General features: G+C 40.9%; 1 protein-coding gene across 7 annotated transcripts in view; it reads left to right on the top strand.

Moving 5' to 3' along the window:
* Positions 1-23,227, top strand: part of TANC1 (tetratricopeptide repeat, ankyrin repeat and coiled-coil containing 1) — a 239,414-nt gene that overhangs the window by 135,822 nt on the left and 80,365 nt on the right. For all 7 annotated transcript variants that reach the window (XM_077761028.1, XM_077761027.1, XM_077761025.1 and 4 more), the window contains one exon: positions 14,920-15,024. In XM_077761028.1, coding sequence (XP_077617154.1) covers positions 14,920-15,024 — 105 coding nt within the window. The remainder of the gene's footprint in view (positions 1-14,919; positions 15,025-23,227) is intronic.

Here is a 23,227-nt window from a genome sequence, read left to right as displayed (position 1 = left end):
CGCCATCAGTTTTTACTCCTCATTTTTTTTTTTGTTTTGTTTCTAAATTTCACTATTCTAGTGTAGTGGTAGCTTATTGCCCAAGCTGGGCCCTTTTAGTGGTCTCAGTGCAACCTAGGTTATAACAATATCCATAGGTAATATTTCGACCTAATCTTATTAAGCTTATAAACCTTCTTATCCAGAGCAACAGTTCTGATATTTCTCTATAGAAACTGTTGGAGTCTGCTTTCTTGCCTTTTCTTGCTCTTGATCTTGTCACCATGAGCAAAGAAGGATTAGTTTTATGTGGGTGTGACAGGATTAGTATTACTGCAAGTAGGTGTGAGGATGGAGCTGAACAAAGTTTCAGGTGTTTCCTTCTGATGTCCTTATCTCTGATGTAGATCATGAAGGTTCATTTGTAGGATAAGGGTAGGGTGTGCATGTGTGTGCATCAGAGGTGTGTTTGAGGAGAATGGAGAGGTCTTGGCCTGGTCACTGTGGAGGAATGGGAGGGGGGGGAGCTGATGGGTGAGGCATGGGACTGCCCATCTCCTGCCCTCTCCCAGGCAGGTCCCGCTGCCAACAGGTGTGACCTTTGGATAGACTGGGACCCATGCTTTTCCCTTTCACCTCTTCCCTTACTCTTAAATTTCCCACCCTTGACAGAAGGAATGAATGGAGGTTAGAACAGGATTCCATAGTAGCTACTGTGGTGAATATTTGAAAAATAGCCCCAAATCAGGAAATTCCTTAGAAGTGACTAGTTTATAGTCAATAGTTATAATTCATTTAAAGAGCAGAAACTCTTTGTTGTCAAAATTAGTTACTTGTGCACCCCTTGAGTACACTGTAGTCTAAGGGAGCCAACAAGAGGCAAAATTGTCTTCCTCAAGCTGCTGTCATTTCTGTGTAGGAATGGGAAGAATAAAACACTCCCCCCTCCCCCGTTCACTCTCTGGTGTGATTGCCCCCCTCCCCCCCAGCTCAGGTCCTGCCTCTTGCCTCTATTGCTACTGTCCTCCCCAGGTCACTCAACACTGGCCATGGTGGCTCTTTCTAATCTTTATACTTGATGGTAAGCTGCTGCTTCAGGACATGGGCAAGGCCTTACATGGCTACACAGAACTGGCTAACCCAGTGATTTTCAAACCCGAGGGCACAGCAGAAACACTCTAGTTTGGGATGGGGCTGAGAATTTGTATTTCTAACAAGATCCCTGGTCACACTGTTTTTCTTGGTCTAAGGACCTACTTGGAGCATACTGATCTGAACCTTCACGGAAAGAAAAGTTCTCAGGGATGCTTCCTCTCTCTCTTTGAAGTTGTTACTTCACTATGCAGGAGGGCATAGGGTTTGTTTCCTGCTTGTGTGAGTAACAGAAGAGCCCTTTCCCTTATGGGCTTCTTTCCTAGTTCCTTAGGGAAATTATGAAATTAACCATTCGAGGAAGGAGTCAGATTTTTTTTCCCTGGGGATGTCTTAAAACCAAGGTTGTGGTCAACCATTTATTTGTGATGCTTTGGTTAATGATTATTACCAGCATGACAAAATAACCTTCAGGCATTAGATCTTAATGGTAAACTATAATTACTGCCAATAGAGGAGGTAAGGGCTAGAGAGGTCCCCCTGTAAACCTTGGTGTGAGTGAAAACAAGGGTTCTGTCTATACTTAGATTCATTAGCAGGCTAGTCAATGCAACCATATAACCTATTTTATATGCCCAGTAAAGTTCCAGCTCAGTTCTTTTAGGGGGCCGATGCCCTGACAGCACCTTGTATTCAGTGTTACCTGTAGTAAGTGTGAGAGTATTTCATAGACAATATGAAATTTTGTCTATTTTCCATAGACATTTTCCATTGTTGACCTAAGAAATTACTACAAATACATAAGCTTAAAACAAACTTATTTCTGTAGGTTAGAAGTCCAGGTACAGCATGGCAAAATTGGTTTCCCTGATCTGATTTCACAAGACCCACTGAAGATGTTGGCCAGGCTTCATCCTTTCTGGAGGGTGAGGGGATGAAACCTTCCTAAGCTCATTCATATTGGCAGAATTCAGTGTCATGTGGCCGTAGGATTGAGATCTCCACTTCCTAGCTGGCTCTTGGTTGGGATTGTTTCAACTTCTAGGGACTGACTGCATTCTTTTGTTTGTGGCTCCCTTCTTCCATCTTTACTGCTTGCAATGTGTCAAGTCCAGAAGGGTTGAATCTTTATGTTTTGACTCTCTCTGACCACCTCCCCCAACTTCTGCCTTATCTTACCTCATACTCTTTAGGTATAGATAAGGTCACATTAGTAATAAGTCAGTAATAAGATTACACTGACTTGTACCCCCCCTTTCCTTACATAAGGCCTGGGCCCTTGTAAAAATGTTTCTGGAAGCCCCCCAGGGGCACATCACATGTGCTGAAGAGCTGAAGATGGACGCTTCAGTCTTCCGCGGCTGCTTTTAAGAGCTTGTGTGATTACATTGGGTCTACCCATTAATCTAGGATAATCTCTCTAGTTTAAGGTCAGCTGATTAGTAACCTTAATTCTAAATTCCATCTGCAGGACCCCTTTCACAGCAGTACCCAGACTGTGTTTCATTTGGTAACCAGGGGACAGGAATCTTAGAGTGACCTCTTTCACGGTTCTACCTACCACAGACAGAATTCCACTTATCCTGTCATTTTGCATTGGGGCCAAATAACTTGGAAAAAGTAGGTTGACCTGGACCTTTTCCTTATTAAGCCTAGGCCAATTTTCGGAGAGCCTGCTAGAGTTTCTTCCCTGGGTCATACAAGGGCTAGAGTGTTTCCGAGATGTTTCTGGTTAATCCTCTTAACTTAATATGACTTTTACCACTGCAAATAAATTTCCAACAACCATAATAATGATTTTAAAAACTCAGGAATTTAGCCAGTGTGGAAGTCCATTTCTGACCTCAGGTGTGCTAAGTTTTGTCACTGTGTTGGCGGTGGTGGGCTAGCTAGCTGAGTTGTAGTGGTCTTGAGTGTGGCCTTATGATTAAAGGCTAGTTAACCTCTTGGGTCTGTATTCTCGATGAAGAGAACTAATTGCTTTTAGGCAGTAGATTAAAGGCACCTGACATACATTTATATCACATCAACTACGTTGAAGTGTTTGGAAATCAAATTTAGGCAATGCGATAAAGAGTGTTGTTCCCTCATCTGAGAGCTTTAGGAGAGCATGTCGACGTCTTGTTCTTACCCTGTGCCTGGCATGCAGTGGATGCCAGTGGATACTTGAGTAAATAAAGAAAGTGAATTAATGCATTTCCATGCTTTAGTATATAAAGACAGGTACAGTGTAGGAACAGCATGACAGATCAACCTGCATTGGAAGAAAGTGGAAACATTACTCGGTACATATTTTGTTGTACTAGGGGTTTACTTTACTCATAGTGCTGGGAACATGCACACTATAAACTGAGGCTTGAAAATCTTTGTCAATATTTATTTTAAAGCTGATATATTGAAAGGAACATGGCTCCATCTTGAAACACTGTTTTTCCTACTAGATTTAAGTGCCTGAATGGCAATGCACATTTATATCACACAGCGCCTTGTGTATTGGGCAAATAAATAAAGGCTGTCTACTCTTCTCAATGCACTCTTAAAAAAAATAAGATATTTGAAATACGAAAAAGGAGGCTTATTGAGAGTAATATTAGGCAACTCTTGTATTTCAAACACCATTAATTAGTAGGTAGCCCATTGTTTTCCTCTCACTTGTTTTTTCTTCCCTAGAATTAGTCTGCATTTCCCCAGACCTTACCTGTCTTTTGAGGAAGTTATATACAGTAGTAACAACTCAGATTGCATTGACTTACTGCCTTTCTCTCCCTGCACAAGGCTCCAGGCTGTCGTAAAAGTGTTTCTAGAAGTTTCTGGAAGCCCCCTAAGAGGCAGACCAGAGAAGCTCTTGCTGTTGAGACAGCTGATGCACTTCTCCTGAAGTCTTGCTTCTAGTACTCGGACATGTGGGATTGGGGAGCCTCGTGCTGCCTTTGTCCATCCCTGGAGTAGAGAAGCATTTGTCCCATCCAGCAGCATTTTAGGTTTTTATATGCAGTCTTCCCCTGCTTCTTGTAGGAGAAATCCAAGTGATGGACAACACACTGTGCTTTAGATTGCCCTCACTTTGGGTTGAGGCTTCCTGATTGGGTTGGTTCATTGTCTGGCTCCTTCTCTCAAAGTGAATCCTCCCAAAAAGCTCTCACCCCTCACGAGTAGGGCTGTGGGCAGTCCCACCAGCTCACCGGCCCTGCCTCAACTCAGCACGGGACAAAGCAGTAGGGAGGCAGGACACCCTTCTCCCATTTACAGTGTTTGGTGTTCCAATCATGCCTTCAGGCCAAATTCCTCCCTTTCCCAGCCTCAACTGTGTCTCTTCCTCCTTCCAACACTTTCCTTTTGGGGCACAGGAGGGAGAAGGGTCAGACAGAAGCTCTAAGCATTGTACCCTTTAAAAATCCTGACTGTGATCTGATAGTTTACCACAGTTTACCATTTGGGAATTGACTAACTAATGACATTTGCTTAAGTGATGAAGCTTCCCTCCCCCAAAGGAGATTCTCTTACTTACCCTTTTTATTATTCCCCTCTTGTGAACATTTCCCAGTGTAAAATGAAAACTCCAGACCACATAACCTTGACAGGAACCTTTTCTGTGAAAGTTCAAGGTGCTTAAAAAACAAAAACAAAAACAACCCTCTAAAAATGATTGATAACACAGAGTGCCACTTTTTCTAGTCTCCAGATGTTGTGAAAAATGTAAGACTGCTTTAAATGCAATAAGTAGCCTCAGGTGTTCCACATCCCAAATATTACTTTCATATATATGTATAATTATTTTTAACTGAAACACTCAGAAATGAAAAGTAACCCCTGCCCTCTGTCTTTCACTGCCTGGAGATAAAGCCCAGTTTGGTTATTTCTTCCATCCCTTTTAAAAAATATTCCTTATATGGCAATTTCTAAGCAGCAGAGTAGTCAGCTATGTGATTAAAATGTCAAAAAGAGTAGGAAAACTGGCCGCTGGGAAAAGTATGTTTGGAGATTTCCATAAGGCAGAGGACTGAATGGTGAGAATGCCTGCGCCGGAGGTTAGAGACTGAAGTGGTTAAGGGTGGGCTGCCGACCCCCTTCCCAGACTGACACAGGTCCTTCTGGACAGTGAAAGGAGCTGGCAGGAGCCCTTCTTGTGCAGGCTGAGTACTGGGCATCTGTTTAACCTTTTCCGGGAACAATTTGTGTCTCTCGGTCATAATCACCCTTCATCTTTAAAGTTGTGGACCATTGCCTTGTATCACATAGTAGAGAATGGGGTTGGGGGTGGGGAATCTAGATGAGGTAAGGGGATCCATAGTTGTTACAAAATGAGTTATAATTGAGAACCATCCCCATTTATGATTGAAAACATTCCCCACTTATCTGAAACCTTGTAAACTGTTGTTTTTCCCCAACCACAACCCTAGACGCTGCTTAGACCTGAGGGGAGAAGGATGGTCTTCCTTAGGGGCCCTGCCCATGGTGGCGTGTTCTTTGATACTTGATACCCTTGCTATAAAAGTATGACCATGGTCCCAGCCATACCTAGTAAGTATATTGGAGTCTTTTTTTTTTTTTTAAAGTTCATTTATTTATTTTGAGAGGGAGAGAGAGCAGGTGAGTGGGTAAGGGCAGAAAGAAAGAGGGCGAGAGAGAATTCCAAGCAGGCTCCACACTGTCAGCATAGAGCCTGACATGGGGCTTGATTTCACGGACCGTGAGATCATGACCTGAACCAAAGTCAAGAGTTGAACACTTAACCCACTGAGCCACCCAGGTGCCCCTCCTACTGTTTTTTGTCTTATTATTTTTTTAAAGTAATCTCTATACCCAATATGGGGCTGGAATTTACAACCCCAAGATCAAGAGTCACATTCTGTATTGACTGAGACAGCCAAGGGCCCCTAGCTGATACCTGACAGTCTTGCGTCATATCATTTCTAAGGAACTCTTGCCTTAAAACATAGTAGCCAAAGTACTATGCTTTCTGAATAATTTTTATGTAGTGTTATATTCTGACTAATTTGCACAGATTAACCTGATAGCGAGGGGCAAGGGAGATTACTTTAAGGTAGTTATGTTTGGGAACATGAGCATTTAATTTTAAACAAAAAGCTGTGTGTAGGGGAACCTGGATGGTTCAGCTAGTTGAGCTTCCGGCTTCAGCTCAGGCCATGATCTCACCGTTTGTGAGTTAGAGCTCTGCTGTCAGCACAGAGCCTGCTATGGGTCCTCTGTCCCCTCCTCTCTGCCCTTGCCCTGCTTCAGTGCTCGCTCACTCTGACGTGCACTCTCTCTCTTTCTCTCTCTCTCAAAAATAAATAAACATTAAAAATTTTTTTAAATGCTATGTGTAGAAAGCAGCTGGGTAGTAATGTCCCTTGAGTAAGAGGATAGTAGGGAGATGGAATTATCAGTTTGGGTCTGTTGATAAGGAATATATGGCCACTTCATTTTGGGGGAGTTTTTCTGTTTCAGTGGCATAGAAATCAGTGTCATTGTGGTTTAATAGACAGCAGTTCAGGTGTAAGACCGGTGCCTGGTGATCACATAGCTCCTACTGGGGTGACCTCACTTGTCTTCATCCTTCAGTCATCCTGCTCAGTTGCCTACCACATGGACCGTAGGTCCCCTTTGTCATGGTAGCCCCTTGGGTAGTGGAAGCAATAACTTCTCATTCTGGAGGGTGTGTCTCCTGCTTTTTCTGATTCCTCAGAGTTCTTTTCTTGTTTCAGTTGCTGTCTTTCAGGGCCTTTCCTTGACCATCTGATCCTAGTTTGTATATGTGGAGCAAAGAAGCTGATTAAAAGTGCTGGGTAGATGTTGAGGTGTCAAGGACAAGCTTTGTAATACAGTGATTGGTCAGGGATCTACCATTTCTTTTTTTTTTTTTTTTAAAGTTTATTTTTGAGACCGAGAAAGAGCACAAACGGGAGGGGCAGAGAGAGAGAGAGAGAGAGAGAGAGAGAGAGAGATTGAATCCAAAGCAGGCTCCAGGCTCTGAGCTGTCAACGCACAGTCTGACACGGGGCTCAAACCTATGAACTGTGAGATCATGACCTGATCCAAAGATGGAGGCTTAACCAATGGAGCCACCTAGGAATCTATCATTTCTTTCAGGGGATGTCCCCAGTTGGTTTCATACAGGTCTTTCTCTTGGTGACTTTCCCCAGAGATGAAGCCTCTAATGTCTTTCTGTCATGGTGTGAGTGCTCACTGCCTGTGTTCTCATGGCTGAATGCAGGGATGCATCTGAGGCCCAGCAGTCTGCATGTGGAATTTTTCTTAATCCCAGTTTTTTAGTTTAGCACTTGTTTAGCTCTTGAGTCTCTGTGGTCTTGGCCTTCAGCCTTTCCAGAGGAAAATCGCAGTCTCCAGGATGAGATAGAGAGAGAGAATGCTTCCTGATTCTGAGGGTCTAATTCTCCCTACAGTAGAGTCTCAAGACCTCATCTTGTGTGGCCCCATCCATTCCCTTGCATTCAGAAGTGTCTCATGTCCTTGAGGCTGAGTCCTCCTGTCCCCTCCCCCAGCGCTAACCTTTTCTAGTCTGCTCAATTCACTGCTCCTTGGCAAATGGTTTCCCACTTTCAGAAGTTTGGTTTCTTATCTGTTGTGTTCTCCTTTCCCCATTGGTCTCTCAAATCTCTTTACTGTAACTTTAATGATGTTTTGAAAAGGAATAAAGGCACACGAGTGTTCATCTGCTACTTTTAATGGAAAATGTGCAAAGATTCTCTAATAAGCAATTGAGAGGAGGAAGAAACAAAACCTCTATAGTTATAAATTTTTCTTGTTTTATAGCATTTGAGGTTCAGCTGTTTGTGGAAAGCAATTTATTTTTATTTTTTATTAAAAATTTTTTTTCTTTCATAGTTTATTGTCAAGTTGGTTTCCATATAATACCCAGCGCTCATCCCAACAAGTGCCCTCCTCCATGCCCATCACCTCCCCCCCACCCCCATCAGCCCTCAGTTTGGTCTCAGCATTCAGGAGTCTTATGGTTTGCCTCCCTCCCTCTCCCCAACTATTTTTCCCCTTCTTCTCCCCCATGGTCCTCCGTTAAGTTTCTTCTAATCCACCTATGCGTGCAAACATGTGGTATCTGTCCTTCTCTGCCTGACTTATTTCACTCAGCATGACTCCCTCAAGTTCCATCCATGTTGCTACAAAGGGCCAGATTTCATTTTTTCTCATTGCCATGTAGTATTCCATTGTATAGATAAACCACATCTTCTTGACGTGGAAAGCAATTTAAATAAAAGAATCATGTTGGAGACTGGTATAGGCATACCTCGTTTTATTGCATTTCAGAGATGTTGCATTTTTGCAAATTGAAGATTTGTGGCAACCCTATGTCTAGCAACTCTATTGGCACCGTTTTTCCAGCTGCATTTGCTCACTTTATGTCTCTGTGTCACATTTTGGTAATTCTCACAATATTTCAAGCCTTTTCATCACTGTCTTATTGTGATCTGTGGTCCGTGATCTTTGCTAACTATTGTAATTGTTTTGGGGTGCCATGAACCATGCCCAAATAAGACAGCAAACTTAATTGATAAATGCTGAGTGTGTTCTGACTGTTCCATCAATATAACAGTTTTGAAATCAGGCCACTTAAGTTAACCTACAATGTCCTCTAAGTGTTCTTTTTTTTTTTTAATGTTTTATTTCTTTTTTTTTTATATTTTTATTTATTTCTAGGGGAGAGAGACAGAGACAGCGTGAGCAGGGGAGGGTCAGAGAGAGAGGGAGATACAGACTCTGAAATAGGCTCCAGGCTCTGAGCTGGCAGTCAGCACAGAGCCCGATGCGGGGCTTGAACCCATGAACCGCGAGATCATGACCTAAGCGAAAGTCGGACGCTTAACCGACTAAGCCTCCCAGGCGCCCCTAATGTTTTATTTCTGAGAGAGAGAGACCGTGTGAGCAGGGGAGGGTCAGAGAGAGAGGGAGACACACAGAATCTGAAACAGTCTCCAGGCTCTGAACTCTCAGCACAGAGCCCAACGTGGGGCTTGAACCCACAAACCGTGAGATCGTGACCTGATCCAAAGTCAGACGCTCAACTGACTGAGCCACCCAGGTGCCCCAGTGTCCTCTAAATGTTCAAGTGAAAAGAGGAGTCACATGTCTCTCACTTTAAATCAAAAGCTAGAAATGATTAAGCTTAGTGAGGAAGACATATCAAAAACAGAGAAAGCTAGCTTTTGCATCAAATAGTTAGCCAAACTGTGAATGTAGAGGAAAAGTTCTTGAAGGAAATAAAAGTGCTACTCCAGTGAGTGATAAGAAAGTAAAAACATCCTTATTGCTGATATGGAGAAAGTTTTAATGATCTGGATAGAAAATCAAACGAGCCACCACATTTTCTTAAGCCAAAGGCTAATCCAGAGGAAGACCCTAATTCTTTTCAATTCTGTTAAGGCTAAGAGATGTGAGGAAGTTGTAGCAGGAAAATTTGATGTAGCAGAGGCTGGCTCATAAGATTTAAGGAAAGAAGCCATCTCTAAAACATAAAGTACAAGGTGAAGCAGTAAGTGCTGATGTAGAAGCTACAGCAAGTTATCCAGAAGATCTAGCTAAGAGAGTTAAAGAAGGTGGCTACACTAAACAACATATTTTCATTGTAGACAAAACAGCCTTCTATTGGAAGAAGAGCCCACGTAGGACATTCATAACTATGAGGAGAAGTCAATGCCCGGCTTTAAAGCTTCAAAGGGGTCAGGATAACTCTTGTTAGGGGCTAATGGAGTTGGTGACTTTAAGTTGAAACCAGTGTTCATTTACCATTCTGCAAATCCTAGGGTCCTTAAGAATTATACTAAATGCATTCTGCCTGTGTTCTATGAATGAAACAACAAAGCCTGGATAACAATACATCTGTTTGACATGGCTTACTGAATATTTTAAAAAATGTTTATTTAGTTATTTATTTTTGAGAGACAGGTCATACACAGCATGGGAGGGGCATAGAGAGAAGGAGATACAAAATCCAAAGCAGGCTCCAGGCTCTGAGCTGTCAACACAGAGCCTGATGTGGGGCTTGAACTCACAAACCTTGAGATCATGTTCTGAGCTGAAGTCAGAGACTTAACCGAGTCACCCTGGCACCCTGGTTTACTGAATATTTTAAGCCCACTGTTGAGATCTACTGCTCAGAATAAGATTCCTTCCAAATATTTCTACTCATTTACAATTCACTTGGTCACTCAAGAGCTCTGATGGAGATGTACAACAGGCATAATAGTGTTTTCATGCGTGTTAACAGTGTTCTTTTTGCAGCCCATGGATCAAGGAGTAATTTCAACTTTCAAGCTTATTTAAGAAATAGTTTTGTAAGGCTATCATTGCCTCATATAGTGATTTGTCTGATGGATCTGGGCAAAATAAATTGAAAACCTTCTGGAAAGGATTCACCATTGTAGATATCATTAAGAATATTTGTGATTCATGAGAAGAAGTCAACATATCAACATTAACAGGAGTTTGGAAGAGGCTGATTCTGACCTTCAGCAATAACTTTGAGGGTTCAAGACTTAAGTAGAGTAAGTAACTGCAGATATGGTAGAAACAGCAAGATAACTAGAATTGGAAGTTGAGCCTGAAGATGGGACTGAATTGTTGCAATCTCATGATAAAACTTTAATGGATGAGGAGTTGCTTCTTATGGATAAACAGATAGTTTCTACTCCTGATGAAGATATTGTAAATATTGTTGAAATGACCACAAAGGATTTAGAATATTACATAAACTTAGTTGATAAAGTAGTAGAGGTTTGATTTTAATTATGAAGGAAATTTTGTGGGTGAAATACTGTTCAACAGCATCACATGTTATAGAGAAATCATTCATGAAAAAGTCAATTGATAGGCAAACTTCATTGTTGTCTTATGGTAAGAAATCTTATGGAGATTTCTATCCCCAACCTTCACCACCCTGATCAGTCCACAGCCATCAACATCAAGGCAAGACCCTCCACCAGCAAAAGGATTACTTCTCACTGAAAGCTCAGATGATATTTGTTAACATTGTTAGCATTGTTAACAATAACGTAATTCTTTAAAAAAAAAAAAAACTTTTGAAAGAGAAAAAGCACGTGTGTGAGCAGGGGCAGAGAGGGGGGAGAGAGAGAATCCCAAGCAGGCTCTAGATCTCACGAAGTATTAGATCATGACTTCAGCTGAAATCAAAAGATGCTTTGGACGGAATCACCCAGCCACCTCAATAAAGTAATTCTTAATTAAGGTATGTGCATTGTTTTTTAGACATAATGCTATTGCGCACTTCCACAGACTACAGTGTATACATAATTTCATATGCCCTAAGAAACAAAAAAATTAATTTGACTCACTTTATTGCAAGATCTACACTGTCTCAAGTAAGCTTGTATTCATTTCATACTATTCAACTCCCAGTAAAAGGGGTGATCAGAGACAAATAAGTATGACTAAAATGTTGACTCTACTAAGGTCCATGGATAACCAGGTGATGGTGAAAGTTTCCACTGCTCTGGCCTTTTCTAGGACTACAAGTTTTATCTGGGTTTCCCACTTCTGTAAGTACTGAGTGGTGGTTGAGTACATGGACTTCAAACTTGCATGGACCACACAACTATTTGAATTCCTGTTTTGCCATGTGTGGGCCATGAGCAACTTGTTTAACTGATTTGAGCTTCAGTTTCCTGACCAGAAATGGAAGTAGTGCTTTTGTCCTAAAGTTATTACCATTTAATGAATTAATGTATGTTAACACCTAGCCTTGTGTGACTACTGATTACATGTTTTATTCACTTTGTTATATTCTATATCGCCTTTCCTATCTTACATCCCTATTTAGTGTGCCAGGCACTGTGCTAATCCTGGGAACCAGTTCCACCTGGTGTCTCTTCTCATGTTTGTTCCCCTTGGAGCAGGAGGCTTACCTGTTCATCTTTTAGCTCTGGGATATAGTGAGGTCCGAGTTGGGGAGGCTAGGGACCATGTTTGAATCTAGGTCTGCCCAATTCCAGTCTCTACTCTTAATACTCTCTCTCCTCAATGTTGAGTATTTCTTATCATTAGCAGTTGGCCTCTTGAACAAAACAGTTCTAGACCACTGAAAGGATGGGCACGGATGCTTTCTGAAGGCTCTGGGTGGCATTTCTGGGTGATGTTGGGGTTCGGTGTTCAATCATTCATAAAAACCATTGTACGTCTGTGTGAAATAGCCCACATTTTAAGAGAGTACTTACTATTGGAGAATATTTTTGAAGGACATGTGGGGTAGGTAGATTGGAGCCTAGAAATAGATCTCCTGATTAGATTTGCTGTTACTGTACCCTGAAGAGTTAAGGTGAGTGGAAATGTCTAGGTGTCTCTTGAGCAATGGTGTGCTGGTTCAGGCAATTTGAATCACTGGACAATAATAATAAAGGGTTTTACTTCCCCTTTTTAGGACAGATGATGAGGGAAGAGATGCCTGCAATCTCTTTTACCATAGATAATAGGTCAGGAACCAAAAGTGTAGGAAGATTCTCATGTTTGTCCTGGTTCGATTTCTTCCTGCCCTGTTAGGGCCCTTTTTTCTAGTTTTGGCTCCTCTGTAGCAAATACTTTAGTATCCCCTCACTGCGCCGCCCCCACCAGTCTTCTCTCCATGCATATTTGTATACAGATATGTGTGTTTATAGATAAAATCTGAATGATGCTTTGTATTCTGTTGTATAGTCTGTGTCTTCCATTCATATTGTGAACAGGTTCTCCCTCTTCTCCCATAACCATTTCATTTTAACCTTTGAAAATCCCCATTCTGACAGGGTTACATAAATTATGGAGATAGCCGTGTGATTAAACGCTGTGTTAGCCATTTAAAAACCATGGTTTCTAAAGTTTGAAATAATAGCCCTATTTGTCAAGTACCATAAGCTTCTTTGATAACGTAGCCTGTTTTAATCTGTAGTACACTGTAGGCGGTGGGGAATTGCATTATTTTTATTCTGATGTAGATGCTTTTGCAGCAAGCCTTTAGATGGCAGCATCTCTCACCATAAACCACATTCTGACGGAATGCCTCAGACTCCTAAGATGTTTGACCCAGAAGGGTGTTCAAGATGTGCCTGAATCACCATTTCATTGTGCTGTGACGGAGCCAGGGTCCCAAGAATTGGGACTATGGCTCAGGGCTGAGCAGGAAGGAGGGCTGTGGACCCCTGTCTGCCACTCTTAGCACCAGCCTGTCCCTGCCTGGTGTAAAATGTTCCCTAACTCTGTGGCTTTGTTAAAAGCACACTTTAAGGCAACCAAAGAAAATGAGAATCAAGTGGGTGATTCTAGAACAAATGTTATGTGATTGTTTCAAAGGAATAGAATAGGCAGTCTTTTTTTTTTTTTAAGTTGCTTTATTTAAATATAATTCACACATAGAGTTCACTCAAACTGTGTGCTGTAGAAGTTTTTAGTATGTTCCCAAGGTCATGAAGCCATCACCACTAATTCTGGACATTTTTATCACTCCAGAAAGAAGTCTGATACCCCTTAGCTATTACCCCACAAGCCTGCATAGGCCCCAGCTCCTGGCAACCATTCATACTTGGTTTCTATAAATTTACCTATTCTGGGGTGGGGAGGTCGCTGGGTGGCTCAGGCAATTAAGCATCCAACTTCTGCTCAGGTCATGGTCTTGTCATTCGTGAGTTCGAACTCTGCGTCAGCCTCTCTGCTGTCAGCACAGAGCCGGCTTCAGATCCTCTGTCCACCTCTTTTTCTGCCCTTTCTCCACTGATTTTCTCTCTCTCTGTCTCTGTCTCTCAAAATGAATAAATAAACTTAAAAGAAGCTTAAAAAATAGATAAATAGATAAATTTACCTATTCTGGATAATTCTACGTCAGTAGACTCATGCAATATGTGATCTATGGGGGAGTGGCTTCCTTCACTTAGCATAGTGTTTCATGCTGTAGCATCAATCACTACTCTGTTCCTTTTTATTGCTCAGTAAGAATCCACTGTATGGGATATGGCATTTTGTTATTATTGATGGACACTTGGCTATTGATAATGCTACTGTGTGCACAAGTATACGAACCTCTGTGTGGACGTGGTGGAATTGCTGGGTCATACAATAACTGTGTTTAACTCTTTGAGGAACTACCAAACTGTTTTCCAAAGTGGCTGCACCTGTATATTGCCACCACTAATGTGTATGAGTGGTCTGTTCAGTCTTACTAAGAATTCCAGATTTTCTGATGTTAAATTGAGGTTGAGGGGGACGTAAGAGATTGGACTCATGGGCTCTCTTGTGTCCTAGAGTCGCTACACAGTCGCTGCACTGGCTGCTGTGCTTTTCTGAAGGCAGCTCTGTCATGTGCCAAGAAAGCCATCGCCTTCTGTGCCCCACACAATTGCCGTGCGTCACCAGTCTGATAAAATGCCTGCTCTCTGTGGTCGCTCAGAGTGTGTTGATCTTACAGCCTGGTTGTTTGTAATCCTTGCCTCCTGACTTTGTAGATACCAAGCAACCCAATCGTCTTTGTCCCAGTTAAAGACAAATTCCAAATAAAAAACCCTTTGCCAAAAGCTGTCCAGGTTTGAACATGTCAAAATCACTTACTTGACATACACCAAAGACAGCTGTAGATACTTCATAGCAAAAGAGCAGCTTTTGTTTTTGTCAGTTTACATTCTCGAAACTGAGCTTACCCATTTCTTCCTTGGCAGCCCAGACTGGACATTCCCGTGTCTGTACTGAAATGACCGTGTGTGTATTCAAGGGAGGAGAAGGGGCCGGCTCTTCCTTTAGGCATATTTGGGTCCTGGTGAGGACACACACTGTACATTCTGAAGCTTTGTTTGCGTCTGGAAAAAATTAGCCACACTCAGATCTTTTCCACTGCAGGTCCCGTCAGGAAGCCCAAGTATGTGGAAAGCCCCAGAGTGCCTGGAGATGCAGTTATAATACCGTTCAGAGAAGTGTCCAAGGCAGCAGAGCCCAATGAGAATGGTAAGAATATGTTTTCAATAATTTCCACCCCCCTAAAGATTTTACATAATGACACTCCATTTCTAAGTGAAACTTGAGTGCCTCTTGTAGGAGGAAGGTTTGCCAAACGGAATGTACTTGGGAGATTTTTTTCCCTTGGGCAGTTACAGAGATTTGTTTAGCTAATGTAAATTCTTGGAATTATATATACAGTATAGGAATAATTGAGTGGGTGCATATGCATTAAGAGTTGAGTCTTCTTTCTTCTCAGCTTTGACCTCCCAGGCAAGGGGGGATAAAGAAAGCCAGCCAGGAGACTGCTTCTGCTTCCAGCACTGTTTTGTTTTTCTGATACTCCATCATTTAAGAGTATTCAACAGGCTTTGGCTGAAAAGCTGACACTTTGACTGGACAAGTTTCTGATAACTAGCTTTGTTAAAAGCATTTGGATAGCTTTTGAAAGCTTTTTTTTTTTTTTTAGCATCTAAAGTTTTTCTTTAGGGAATGTTGAAGAGCCTCCCCCCCCATCCAAATTAATTGAAATTTTTAGTAAAGATATTTTATAGCTTTCTTTTTCCTAGATCTGGAAATATGTTTAACAGACATTACAAATGATAGCATTTCATAAATACATCAATAGTTCTCTATTTTTTTTTCAATTGATTTGAGAATTTATCTGTTTGTCCCTTTCTGTGGTGGCAGAGGCTCCCCAACTCACAACCGTGTCGCCTTTAATTTGAATGTTTGAACTTGTATCTCATTTTCCTATGGAAACTTGTGGTTTGGAATCCTGGCCCATGTAGAAAAATCCATTCTATCTTCAATGTAGATATTAGTTTATATAGTAATGCTGAAAGAGAAAACTCCTCCATATTTCTACCGTGGGACACCTGGGATTTTCCTTGCCCCAGTTGTGGGTAGTCAGGGCTACAGCTCTTTGATGTTGTAACTGCTGTGTGTGCATTTTGTGTTTCTCTTGATATGTAGTATGGAGTGGCACAGAGTAAGATGTGGAAGGAAAATGGAGTAGGGTGGTGGTGAAAGTAAACCTAAAAATGAGCTAAGAGGAGGAATTGGCAGAAGATAAAAATAAACAAGAGGAGTTTGGGATGGTTGGGAGATAAGATGGGGCCAGGAGCTGGCCATTCTGGGCAGGGAAGAGGTACTGTTGCCTGTGTCTTGGTGTTAGAGATTTTACCCTTTCCTTTCTGTCCAGGTATCTAGCTGTTTGGTTTGGGTAAGAGGTTTACACTAAGATTTGTGCTGAGGAGGGACAGGGTGCCAGGTGAGTGGTGTGTAGTTAGGATGGCCATCTTACAGACATGAGGACCCTCTGGGTGGTGAATTCACATGTGCAGGGTGTCCACTTTTAGATCTGGTCTGCCATTTCTGTTCTGCGAGTTGAAAGGAAAATAAAAGCCTGATCCGCTGAAGTGAATATCAGTTATCAAATTTGGTAAGCTGTTTGCCCATTTGAGAATAAGCCCGCCATTACTCTCATTGCCACCCTTCAAAGCCTTTGAAGGTCTGGTCATTTATGCCCTTGGTGTTTTGGCTGGCCAAACATGGCCATGATGTTACCTTTCTCTCCCTGGTGGGGAATATCTTGGAGGTCCTGTGGAGAGTTTAGGACTCCTTCTGGGGTGAGAACGGAGGAGAAATTTAGGAATTGTATTGAACAAAGAAAAGAGATTATAAATAGCTCCCATTGTCAACTTTACTTCTCTTGCCCGAGGAGGAATTGGCTGTCTTTGTTGGGGGCAGGAGGCATTCTCCTGCTTGGCTGCCAGGTGAACTAATTCAAGTGTAAAGATTGATATTGGGGGCATAGCCTGCACTTTGCATGTGCACTCACTGCTGAGACCCTTGCTCTCAGGTTCAGCATTGTCAGTTTCTCAGGAGACTTAAATTATGATATACCAAGGGGCTGTGAACATGAACCAGAAATTTTGTCTACAGATAGGGTACATTTTCTCTTTTTTAAGTGTCCAGGAAAAGAAAAAGAGGTTAAGTTTCATGTTTGTAAGTCTATGGCCTTGTGTGGATAGCCATGATGTTGGTGGAAGCCCTAGCAGTTTAGCTGTTGGTTCTGAGAAAGTGGTCTTAACACAATTTACCTTGACAATTAGTAAAGGATGGTGTGTTTTGTAATCCCCACGGAATTGTTTACATTTCAATAGGGTTAATTAAGTCTGCCATATTAAAGTGTAAATTTTATGTCCAGGTCAGTGAACCTAATGGAGAGGCTGGAGCAAACTAAAACTAATTGAGTTTGGGTATTAACCCAAGCATGTACTGATGTGTGGTAGACAAACCCTAATTTCTAGGGCTTAATATCAAACAACATCACTTAAAATTTTAATTCAAAATTTGGCCTTACACTTTTCATATTTTCCTTGGGCATTTTTAAAAAAAAAAATCTCTTGAGATGCATTTTTGGATGCTGTTAATAACAACAGTTCAGTATTTAACAGACTAACAAACTATTGAAAACAGCCCTTTGTGAAATGCTTTTGAAATTTCCCGTAGGCTCATGAAATACCAGGTTACTCCTAAATATTTGAAATACCCTTCCCAGACTAAGCTGCCTTGTTTTATGGTTTAGCTCCATAAATTCTTGATTCTTAGCTGTTTGAAATTTAAATCAAAGTGAAACAAAACCAATGAGCACTTTGAATTTGTTTATTAATTTATAAGTAATTATGTTTATGTGAATTTGCATATTTTAGCTATCTGGGGAGTGGGTTATATGATATGGACAGATGAATATTTTTATTACATACCAAGAATCTATTAAAGTTTACATTCACCTGGAAACATCTTTAGAAAATGATACTTTATTTAATATTTTAAAATATTTTGGAAAAACAGCATTTTCTACTTTGGTAAAAAAAGAGTGACTTAATGAGCTCCACAAACAGAATACAATCCTCTTTTTCCTGCCGAATGGTTCTAATAACCTGTGTGTGTCATACAGAATATGTTCTTCACAAATAAGCTTCCTATTGCTAAACCAACATATTAGTTAGCGGGGAAAATGTCATTTACTTACAAGACAATACCTCTGCCTTAAGGGAAAAAAAAACCCAGATAAATTAGAAAGGATTATTAAATTATAATAGGATTCACAGCTATGTTTCTTTGAATTAGGGGCAACCATAATCCGTTTAGGTTTGCTTCCATCTGTCATTAGCTACTTGAGCAAGCTTTGATGGGGAGGGGTGAGAAAATTTTAGTCTAATGAGTCATTGCTTGGTGAAGATCAATCTCAAAACATGATGAAACTTCTCCTCTGGCAGTATAGTTAGGAACTAAAGCGAACATGTATGAAACAGGAGAATAATTACGTGCGAAACTATCTTGGGGGGAGTAAGGCTTTTTTTTTTTTAAAGATACGTTTAAATATTGACACCTTATGTTGTTGACTATTTCAGATAGTCAAATAGATATAGAGAATGAGAAGGCTATAAAGAACATGGCACCTGTCTACCTACTACTCAGCTTAAGAAATAAAACAACTATATTTCTTCCTTCCTTTACCAAGAGGTAACTTTGCTCCAGCTAATTTAATTTTCAGCTTCTTAGAATAGTGGTAGGCCATTTGACCAATAGTTGAATAAAGTTTTAGTTAGATGAAAGCACAGAAAAAAGATGTGCCATGTATATGTCCTGTGGAAGAGAGACTAGAGTATCCATTCATTCTGCATTTCCTTAAAATAAATATTAATTAGATTCTCATACTGTGAAAAGTGCTATGTTGGATGCTATCTGAGATGGGCTATCAAGCATAGGTTCTTTCTTCATGGAACCTTAGAGTCTGGTTGGAGGTTAAAGACCTGTATATGCAGAATGACTGTAATAGTAGAGGCAAGTAGTGTTGACTAATCCAAGCTGGTGTTGGGTGCTCGTGGAGCTGGGCTGGAAGGGACTTGATTGCCTTAAGATTTACCTAGCAACAAAGTATAGGATACAGTGGGGCACAAAAGAGATGAGAGTCAGGGAGATGGTTAGGAAGAGATTTCAGTAGTTTGGTAAGACAGAGTAAGATCTCAAATTAGAACAGGATCAGGAAAGAAGAGGTGATGAATAGGAAGATTCTTGAGAAATTTTATGGACCTCGGAGCTGAAGACACAAAGATGATGACTTCAAGGCTTTGAGGCGACATTAAGATGACACTGAAAGAGATGGAACCATCCGTTTTGGTTTGAGTTCAGTTTCAGGGACGTTGAGTTTGAGATGCTGGTAGAGCATCTAGGCACATAGGTGCCCACTGAACAATTAGAAATTCAAACTGGGTTTCAAAAAGTTCTGGGTGTGAGCTGGGCATCCTTTCCTTAGAGGGAATGTGATGAAATGAGATATGTTAGACTAGAGAAAAGGCTGTTGAGAGAAGAGGACTGAGAAACTTTGATATTTCATTCATGAGCTGTGAATTAGGTGGAAGAAGCACCAGCAAAAGGGTAAGATAAGAACCCTCAAGACCACACAGTAATTCTGGAAACCATGGATTTCTTCTCTGAGCATCTGTTCTGAGAGTTGCCACTTTCTTCCTTGGAGGACAGTATTTGCAAGATCAAAAATTATAGGAAAATCAAAAGAGGAGATTTGGCCATTTATAAAGAAAAAAATAACTGTGCCTTATAGGGCTGTTTCAGGAGGCTTGTGAAAGAAATGAATTTAAGTTGTAGGTAGGTGACAGGGAAGTGCAGGTGGTGAGGATAGACCATCCCGTTTTTATCCCAAGGCTTTGAGCACGTAAGGGAAGATGAGATGCATGCACAATAGTTTTTACTGATTTTAAAGGAAAGGGAGAATTTAGTACAGTTGAAGACTTATAGTAGAGGTTCTCAAAGTATGGACTCTGGACTTAGGGGCATCCCCAAAACCCTTACAGGGGTCTGGGGGGGTCAAAACTCTTTTCATAATGATATTAGGAAGATAATTCCATCTCTCTTGCATTGACATGTGCACTGATGATGCAGAAGCAGTTATTGGTTAAGACTTCTGATGCCTTAGTGCACATTGAGGTAGGGGTACCTGCTGTACTAGAGCTAAGACTGCTATTTTTACCACCATGCATTAGTATCAAAAATAATAACTCACTGGGTAACATCCCTGACAAAGCACAGAAAATAACAAATGTTACTAAATCTTGACCTTGACTATCTTTTTAATAGTTTGTGTCATAAAATGAGAAGTCCCCATAAAGCAATTCTGCTGCATGCTGAAGTATGATGTTGCTTCAAAGAAAACCACTCGTGTGACTGTTTGAATTGCAAGCGGACCAGCTAATTTTTTTAATGGAACACCATTTTTACTTGAAAGAATGACTGGCAAACTAGGGTTATTCAGAATTGGGTATCTGACACACGTTTTCTCAAAAGGGAACAAAATGAGCATGTCATTTCAATTAAAAAATAAAAAGACAGGGATTAATTGCCAATGATAAAATTTGACCTTTCAAGTAAAAAATTAGGTTTTTGGGATTTGGATTTGTCACATTGAGCTTGATGGCTTCTCAGGACTTTTCATTTGAGATGTGATATTAATAAATGTGATATTTTGGTATTGTATAATAAATGTGTCAGCACTTGCAAGATCTGTAAAACCAGTATTTTCCAAATCACCCAATGATGCATGATGTTAAGAAATCATGCATGGCTAAAGACCACTTGAAGCTTACAACAGGGGCACCTGGGTGGCTCAGTCAGTTAAGCGTCTAACTTCAGCTCAGGTCATGATCTCACGGTTCGTGGGTTCGAGCCCTGCGTCAGGCTCTGTGCTGACAGCTAGCTCAGAGCCTGGAGCCTGCTTCAGATTTCTGTATCTCCCTCTCTCTGACCCTCCCCTGCTCAACTGTTTGTCTCTCTCTCTCTCACACAAATATATAAAAACATTAAAAAAAATTGAAGCTTGCAACAGATCACTGACTTTTATTGTTTTTTTTTCCTATTTTTAAAAATTACTTTTAATGTTTTATTTATTTCTGAGAGAGAGAGAGAGAGAGAGAGAGAGAGAGAGGCAGTGTAAGCAGGGGCAGGTCAGAGAGAGAGGGAGACAGAATCAGAAGCAGGCTCCAGGCTCTGACCTAGCTGTCAGCACAGAGCCTGACACAGGGCTTGAGCCCAAGAACCATGAGATCATGACCTGAGCCAAAGTCTGACGTTTAGCCGACTGAGCCACCCAGGTGCCCCTAATTGACCTTTACTGTAACAGAGTACATAAAGTATATTGATATGGATTCAAAGTCAACACTAGAACTAATCTTAAGAAATTGCTACTTGTCAAGTTTTGGTGAGGTATCAAAGAAGAATATCTGTAATTAACTGAGAAGGCTCCTCGCTTTCCCAGCCACATATCTCTCTGAGGCCACACTTCTTCACAAGCTTCACCCAGAAGAATATATCACAACAGATTAAATGCAGAAGTAGACATGAGAATCTAGCTGTCTTCCGTCAGATCAGACATTAAAAGGAATTTGCAGAAGTGTAAAAACAATGCCATTCTTAACTTTATAAATTGAAAATATTTTGGGGGTGCCTAGATGGCTTGGTCAGTAGAGTAATTGACTCTTGATTTGGGGCTGTTAAGTGTGAGCCTCACACTGAGTGTAGAAATTATTTAAAATCTTTGGGGAAAAAATTTTTAATGGTTTTTATTTGTTTTTGAGAGAGTGAGAGAGCAAGCGCACAAGTTGGGGAGAGGCAGAAGAGCGGGAGACACAGACTCCGAAGCAGACTCCAGGCTCTGAGCTGTCAGCACAGAGCCCAGTGCAGGGCTTGAATTCAGGAACTGTGAGATCATGCTGAAGTTGGATGCTTAACTGACTGAACCACCCAGGCACTCCCCAAAAATATTTCTAATTTAAAAAAAAATTTTTAACATTTATTTATTTTTGGAGAGACAGAGAGTGAGTGGGAGAGGGGCAGAGAGAGAGGGAGACACAGAATCTGAAACAGGATCCAGGCTCTGAGCTGTCAGCACAGAGCCCGACACGGGACTTGAACTCACAAACTGTGAGTTCATGACCTGAGCCAAAGTCAGACACTTAACTGACTGAGCTACCCAGGCATCCCCCAAAAATATGTTTTATTAAAAATGTTTACTATGTATATTTTGCTAACATAGAATGCATTCACATAGATTTTTAAAAACTCTTTTTTTTAATCTCTAATGTGACAAACATCAATAATTCACATTTAAGAGTTAGACAGAAAGTTTGAGGACCACTGGCTGTGAGGAAGGAAAAGAAGACAGAGAAAATTTTAGAAAGATGAGAAATTTGATCCAGATTCTGATAGTTATCTAGACTTGAGAGGATGAGGAACTGTAAGTAGAAGTATGACTAGAAAGAAAAAGGCTAATTCAGAGACATTTTGAAAGAGGAAATGGTAAGATTTAGTGACAGTTTCAGTATGGGGTGAATAAAGTGGAGAGCTTAAAGATAGCTTGTATGATAACTAGGTTTTTGTATTAAGGACTAGAAGCCAATTATTGACAGAGTGAGCTCAGGTTCACGGATAGATGCTCCTCTGTAAATAAGTGTTTTTGGAAATTGAAGGAGAGAAGGTGGTGTAGGAGAAGGAGCAGTTTGGGGTGCCTGGGTGGCTCAGTTGGTTGAGTGTCCAGCTCTCGATTTCAGCTCAGGTCATGATCTTGTGGTCTGTGGGTTCATGTCCCGTGTTGGGCTCTGTGCTGACAATATGGAGTCCTCTTGGGATTCTCTCTCTGCTCATTCACAGGCACATGCACATGCTTGCACTCTGTTTGCTGTCTTAAATAAACTTAGAAACAAAAATGAAAGCAGTTATATGGGCCACGTTGGAACAGTTCGATAATTATAAAAAGGAAGGAAATTTGTTCCCTTGAAGGAATAGTGAATTCAAAGAAAGTTACTTAAGGCAGAAAAATCATAAAAAATTATGGTTTTGATAGGTAAGATAAATATAAGCACATTGAATATAGATTGGAATCCATGAAACCAGAAAATGAAATAATAGTAAGAAAGTGGGCTCTTGGTGTTAAAGTTGGTAGAAATAATGACCAATTTTGATATAGCATCTTATCTCAAAGATGCTTGGTGTGTAAGATACTTTCTCATTTTTTTCTTTTTTCTTTTCACTTCCTTCCTTCCTTCCTTCCTTCCTTCCTTCCTTCCTTCCTTCCTTCCTTCCTTCCTTCCTTCCTTTCCTCCCTCCCTCCCTCCCTCCCTTTCTCACAACC

Source organism: Crocuta crocuta, unplaced genomic scaffold, assembly GCF_008692635.1.
Source record: "Crocuta crocuta isolate KB4526 unplaced genomic scaffold, BGI_CrCroc_1.0 scaffold153, whole genome shotgun sequence".
Classification (NCBI taxonomy): Eukaryota; Metazoa; Chordata; class Mammalia; order Carnivora; family Hyaenidae; genus Crocuta; species Crocuta crocuta.
The sequence above is the reverse complement of the archived record's forward strand: the minus strand, read 5'-3'. Positions and strand labels throughout refer to the sequence as shown.